The 7,220-nt window shown below is 40.6% G+C and overlaps 1 protein-coding gene across 1 annotated transcript; it reads left to right on the top strand.

The window, feature by feature from the left end:
* The first annotated feature begins 5,408 nt into the window (after positions 1–5,408).
* ACTBL2 (actin beta like 2) lies at positions 5,409–6,469 on the top strand. Its single transcript, XM_030843636.1, is given in 2 exon segments — positions 5,409–5,787; positions 5,790–6,469. Coding segments are annotated over 2 exon segments (1,059 nt in total).
* Positions 6,470–7,220: the final 751 nt, after the last annotated feature.

Raw genomic sequence — 7,220 nt, 5'->3', positions numbered from 1 at the left:
AAGCATTCATTTACAATAATGATACAGTTTTTGCTTTTTAGTAGCCCATCCTACTATTCCCTCCTGAAATCACTCTTATGCTGTTTTCTTATTTTAGATAATAGATTCTTTCTCAGTCCAGGCATTAAGTCACCATTTCTTTTTCTCCACTTAGAGAATGAGAGGTCTTGATATTCCAATCAATAATATGGAAGAACCTGCTAAAATTCTCAAGAATTTTATTTGGTTTTCTTTTGACTTCAATATTCAACCTGGCCTTCACTCTAAGATGGTATTTGGACACTTTAAGATGATGTTTCCCAACAGGGAATACAAAGTCTTCACAGGCATAGTCCTAGTTGGCTGCCTCTCTCACTGGTTGCCAGTCAGATGCCCTGCACCCTTTCTTTAAGCCCATCTCCAGGCAAAGCTCTGGAATTGATCTGCTGGACACTGCCGCTATCACTCTGTGTATCTTTGGTCACTTTTCTCATTAAGCTTCAGTTTAATCCTTCTCAGATGGGTACCTTGTGAGGACTGTCATGATGATTAAAGAACTGGTGTGTGTAAGGAAAACATTTAGCAAAGAGATGGGCACACACTAAGTGATCAGTATTCACAAATTTTGTTGTTACTCTCTCCACCTTTCAGAATCACAATACAGCTTGGAGCTTGCCTCAGCCTTGGATAATATATGCTTCACATCAGCAGTGGCCAAGCTGCTGTGAATATTGACACTTCCATTTGCACAACCTTCTTCCCCTGCTTCTCCTCCTCTTTCCTTAGAGTCAAGATATATTCCAAGGTTCACCTACTGCACACAGGAATCCATTCCTCCTCTTAACAACTTTGTTTACAAGTCAATCGAACTAGCTAAAAGCTGATCTATGGCATACTTTAAAGTTAAAAGTTAGGAAGAACTGCCATAAAATTCATTTCCAGTACTGTTAAGCATCAGTGGGGAGCCCTATCACCCCGTGGACTGAACACTGGTCTTCCTCACAGAAAGTAGGCCAGCACAGCCTGGGGGCTGGGAGCTGTGGTAGCTGCACCACTAAAACAATTCTTACATCTCAATTATCCTTCCAAGTGCTTCCTGGAACTGACCACGTGGCACCTCACCTCACTTCAAAATACCACTTCTTCCTCCCTCTTGCCCACGCCTGCCTTAAAAAACAGGTGAGTCAGATATACACACTACTGTACATAAAATAGGTAACTAATAAACACCTATTGTATAGCACAGGGAACTCTTCTCAATACTCTGTAATGACCTACATGGGAAAAGAATCTAAAAAAGAGTGGACATATATATATATACGTATAACTGATTCACTTGCTGCACAGCAGAAACCAACCCAACATTGTAAATCAACTCTACTCCAATAAAAATTAATTTAAAAAAAAACAGGTAAGTCGGGTTTTATTTGAGGGAGTGGTTGTTGTACTTATACATTTTTCATATGTTTTTATAAAATATTATATATTAAAACAAATAAACAGAAAATCACTATAATTATTAGTAGTAATTGATTCTGGTAGATTTATCATAAGAAATTATTAAAGCTATATGTTAGAGTCTTCTCCTGAGTGAACAATTATAGTTCTCAAGCCACTTTATCAATATGAGATGTAAATATTAGACAGTATTTAACTATAAAATAAAGCAGTTCTTAATTTTTCAAAAGTGGCCAGCTATATCAATCTATCAATGAATAGATCAGTGCGTGTCATGAAAAAATCTCACTACCTACCCATCCATGTATTTGTTTATTAAACATGTATCATATCTCCACTAAGAGCAGAGTACAGCTGAAGGGGAGTCTCAGAGCAGTCTACACAGTGGAAGAGGTGTACGTATGTGTGCAAAACCTACAAAGGACAAAAGAGAGTGGGGCACAAGGAAAGAAACAAGTAAAGAGCAAGGAGGAAAGTAGCTGGCCTCAAGTTCTAAATTGAATCCCTAGGGTGGTAGCAGAAAGGGGCCTCATTAAAACTCTGTCTCAGCAGTTTGGTTAAGAGATGAGAGTCTGGGGACAGAAGATGATCACTGACACTTGGCCTCTATGAACACATGGCCAAGGGGCCCCTAGTCAAATCTTCTGTGCACAGAGGGAAAGTTACATCCAATTCTAGAGTTCTCTCATGCCTAATGGGACCCAGACTCCCATCCCAAACCCTTACTGACGCTTGTGTAGATACCTAGTTCCAAATACATTTTTGATTCTCTGATTTTTTTCCAAGTTGGTTGCATTCACACCTGCGATATTTCCTCCACTGACCGCCAGCAGCCTCCTGTTCATCCTGAGACTCAGCTCAGGGGTCCTCTTCCCTAGCCTCGCCCTTCCCCTCCCCCTCACCCCAGCTTCAAGGGCTTCTCCCTCCTCCTTCGTATCACGCTATGCTCCTTCTCTCTATACATCAACCATGATTATCTGTGTACTGGGGAATTATATTCAAAATATGGCACAAGCCTGGTGCAGCCCAGGCCATAGCCCATCAGAATACAAGCTGGCTACTCTTGCATCAGTGCAGAGTGACCACATGTCAGCCTGCTGAGGGGTGATGTTCACCCACCAGGCATTTAACCCCTTAAAAATAAGGGCTGTGTTCTATTCACCAGTACATCACCAGAGCCCAGCACATGGGAGATGTTTAATAAGTATTTGTGGATTTAATCACTAGAAGGTTACTTGGAAAAGGCAAGGTGATAAGGAGCTTGTGATGGGGAGTAGGGCACTGCTCCAAGTCACCTTCGCTAATTGTCCTTACGTATAATCCCACACCCCATTCCCTCCTTGGGATTTTGTATAGCTGCGTGATAGTCAAACTAGGCCAAATGTAAAAGAAAATAATATTCTGGGCTTCCAAAAGTTAATCATAAAGGCCCCCATAGGATTTAGGTTTAGGTAACTAACTAAACGTATGTAAATTCCAGTTGGTTATGAAATCCTTACCTTCAGGCACAGCCTCCCAGAGCCCAGCCTTTGTAAACCCATCTTCCTATGTTTCACTCGTACAAATTCTTGCTACTTTTAAAAAATTTAACCAGTCCCACAGATGATATTTTTAAATGGCTGTTGAATTATGATATGTTCCTCTTGTATTGTTGGGGGTTAATTAAAAGAACTTAGTCTTATTTTAAGAATACAGAATTGCTGAAAATTTCTCTTGGGACATCAAAATTAAACAGGGGTTAGAAGGTCTTCTAGCAAAAGCACACATCAGCCTCACTCTCAAGGCAACAATTATGCTGTGTGGACTCATTACCATCCAGCTCTCAGTTCAAAGGCAATTCTAAGAAGAGTGCTATCATAAATGTAGACTCTAAAGCTTGTTCTTGGTGTCATATGGGCTCCTATATCAACATGGCTTTGTTTTATATTCCACACTAGAGATTCATAAATAGGAACTGATGCTAAATGCAATGTTGTGAGGTTTTGGTTTTTTGTTTTTGGGGTTTTTCTTCAGTCTTGTAGGATGTGCATGTAGTTTGTAACAGGTGTAAAAAAGAAAAAGACATTTCCAGAAGCACCATCCTATAGCAATAAAATATTGTTTTAATCAAAAGCTTTGTTGCGCTACAAGAAAAGGAAGTACACAAAACCACTCAGTGTGAAGGTCTGAGGGTGAAGTTCTTCAATTCTGTTGACGGAGGAAATGATTTTGCAGTTACAGAAAAAATTAAGGGAAAAGATAGTCCTAGTGGGAAAAAAAAAAAGCAAAGCTATGGATTTTGTAGTGAAGCAGACATTTTTTCATGACTGGTTGTCAGAAGGAAGGTTTTAAAGTCACATTATAGGGTAAAGCACCGGAAAAATCCAGAGAAAAATAATTCTATATCAACTTGTAGACAAAGAAGAGGGTTAGACACTCACAGCTTGGTGTTACCATGACTCTCCAGGAAGCTCATGGGCAAAGACACTGCCTGGTTCTAGCTTGCAACTGCAGGATACACATATGTCCAGTACTGTAGGGCTGCTACTACCTCTTACAAAATGACCATTATTTAGTTGATTAATTAACCAAAAGGAAGGTTTTGGAGAACTCAGACATGGGCATGAAAAATTTATTTGCTTTAGAAGAGCTGACAGGGGAGATTATATCTTATTTACCTAATACGTATAGGAACAAAGTAATGAACTCCCTTAATTGTTCTTTCTTTGTAAGACATTACTAATATCCTACATTTTATCATGGTACACATATTACCAGGTTGTCTATATTTCTATATTAAAACTAAAACTCAGACATACTATTCCTATGAAATGATCAGGGGTAGGTAATATAACCTAAAATTGAAAGAAAGCTAATATAGTACTTACTATTTCAATTGTGTACATGTTAACAATTACAGATACATTTGATGTTATAACACAGTGTATGAATCTTGAAGATCAAACCGTTTTAAATATCAGTGCAAATACATCACTTTAAAATTTACCTTATCGCTAAACTTTGTTCTTTGCTGTATAACTCAAGAGTTATTGCAAATAAATAAATACAATTTTTATAATCTGCACTTTAGTAAGTCACACAAGATGGCTGAGCAATCGGCCTCTGTGCAATCAACATGGACACAATAAACCTAGTTCTATGAACCGTGTCCACCCAGAGTAACGCTTAATGAAATCTGGTTATTAGAAATTTACATCAGAAAAGAAAACATGTAGTGGTTTACTTTATTGATTTTTCTTGATCTCTAATGGCTTAGAAGTCTGTTAAATATCCTAAATTTTACACGATACAAATGCATTATAATTACAGCTGTCAGGCCTCTCTTGGCCATTCATTATTTTCATTCATTAAAACAGTTTCTATCATGATGATATCCTGTGGGGTTAGAAATCTAATGGGAAAAAAAAAATCTTGAAAAAGTAAAGTTTTCAAAGTCAAACTCATAAGAACAATACATTAAGAATGAAAAGTCAAAGCTAGTTAGAGAAAATAGACCCGGAAGGTAAATCGGGGAGGCGGTGGCCCTTTTGGCAGTGTTACCCATACCTCACACTAGCTTCCTTTCATCTTGCATTTATATCCCCCATTGCATCATCATAGTTATCTAGACACTGCACCAAACCAGGCTGACAGCCATGTGTGGGTTGCCTAACTACAGTAACCTGAGATTTGGCCATTTGGTAGGCAATTTTCTCCTTATGAAGGAAGGTCTACTAATGATTTGTATCATCATCATTATTATTAATACCTCAGAGGCAACCCCACCCAGAAATGCTGAGAACTGTTGGAATAGGACACGGGTGGTGCCAATGTGTACCTTTAAATACCTGTCATCACAGCACAGGCTCCCCTCTTTGAAGGCAGCTCTGAAGTGTTTTCAGCCTGTTCATTCTCTCTCTTGCCCACCAGAGTCTGGTACTTACTCTATATTTAACTTCTGTTCACTCATCTGGAAGATTCTGGCCAGCACTATGACTGACGACGAGCTGTCTGCCTTGGTGGTGGATAATGGGTCAGGGATGTGCAAAGCAGGCTTTGGTGGTGACGACACTCCCCGAGCTGTGTTCTCCATGGTAGGCATAGGCCAGAAGGACTGCGACATGCGGGATGAGGCCCAGAGCAAGAGAGGCATCATGACCCTGAAGTATCCCATTGAGCACGGAGTGGTCACCAACTGGGACCATATGGAGAAGATCTGGCACCACGCTTTCTACAACGGGCTCTGCGTGGCACTGGATGAGCATCCCATCCCCCTCACCAAGGCATCCCTCAGCCCCAAGATCAACCAGGAGAAGACTCAGATCATGTTCAAGGCTTCCAACACACCTGCCACGTATGTGGCTATCCAGGCTGGACCCCAGGCATCATGACGGATTCCAGAGATGGGGTCAATCACACTGTGCCCACCTACAAAGGCTATGCCCTGCCCCATGCCATTCTTCGTCAGGATCTGGCCGGCAGAGACCTCCTGAAGATCCTAACAGAACGAGGCTACAACTTTACCACCACAGCTGAGCGGGAGATTGTTCGCGATGTCACAGAGAAGCTGTGCTACGTGGCCCTGGACTTTGAGTAAGAAATGGTCAGTGCTGCTTCATCCTCCTCACTGGAGAGAAGCTACGAGCTTCCCGATGGGCAGGTGATCACCACTACGAATGAACGCTTTCAATGCCCTGAAGCCATTTTCCAGCCCTCCTTTCTGGGCACTGCGTCCAGTGGGATCCATGAGACAACGTTCAACTCTGTCACGAAGTGCGATGTGGATATTCGCAAGGATCTGTATGCCAACACCATGTGCTCTGGAGGCAGCACTATGTACCCTGGCACTGTTGACTGGATGCAGAAGGAAATTGTAGCCCTGGCACCCAGCAACGTGAAAACCAAGATCACCCCTTCCCCCCCGGAGCGGAAGTACTCCGTTTGGATTGGGGGCTCCATTCTGGCCAGCCTGTCCACATTCCAGCAGATGTGGATCAGTAAGCAGGAGTATGATAAGGCTAGTCCTCCCATCATCCACAGGAAATGTTTCTGAATGGGCTTCCATGCCAATGCGTTTACACTCTCCCCAACTTCTAGGTCATAGCAATGGTTCTGCTTTTATCCACTTGCAATTGAGTCAAGGTAAATCTTCCACTCTCGCTAGTGGGTAAACCAGCAAACTCATCTCCATCCAAGTACTGTGGGCTCCCCACCAGCTAACCATATCTTGACCTCTATCAATTTAAGGAGGATTCTGAGATCCTATTCTATTTTCTTTACCTTTAGGGTTCAAAGGCATGTAGACTTGCTTAAATGAAAATAAGTGACAAGGAGTAAAATGAGGAATGTCCTTTCAGAATTTTCAAGCTTTAAATACTAGTTCTTGCTTAAAATATTTAACCATAGCAGGCTGTACCACCCTGTAAAAAATGTATATGTATTTAGCAAACATGTCTTATTAGAATTTTGGTTTTGTTTTACTTCTTTGTAGAGAGATAATGAACTATATGGATGAAGCAAATCCATATTTACATAAGCACTAAAGAAATATTTTATCTTAAAATATACTGATAAATCTGGCTATCTGAGCAGCTAATGTGAATTTCTTAATTCCCCAACAGTCACCATTTTAGTGACTCCTTATTTTGTTTTCCTTATTAAATTAGCATAATGAAACAGCAGCGTTCCATTAATATTGTTTATAAATCAACTATTTTCAGCTCAGAATGGAGTTCTGCTGGTCAAACACATCTTAATGTCTAACTTATCGAACTTCATTATACTTGTAAAACAGCAAAACTACT

The sequence above is a fragment of the Globicephala melas genome, chromosome 3, assembly GCF_963455315.2.
Source record: "Globicephala melas chromosome 3, mGloMel1.2, whole genome shotgun sequence".
Lineage (NCBI taxonomy): Eukaryota > Metazoa > Chordata > Mammalia > Artiodactyla > Delphinidae > Globicephala > Globicephala melas.
Note: the sequence above shows the minus strand (reverse complement) of the source record. Positions and strands in the feature narration are given on the sequence as shown.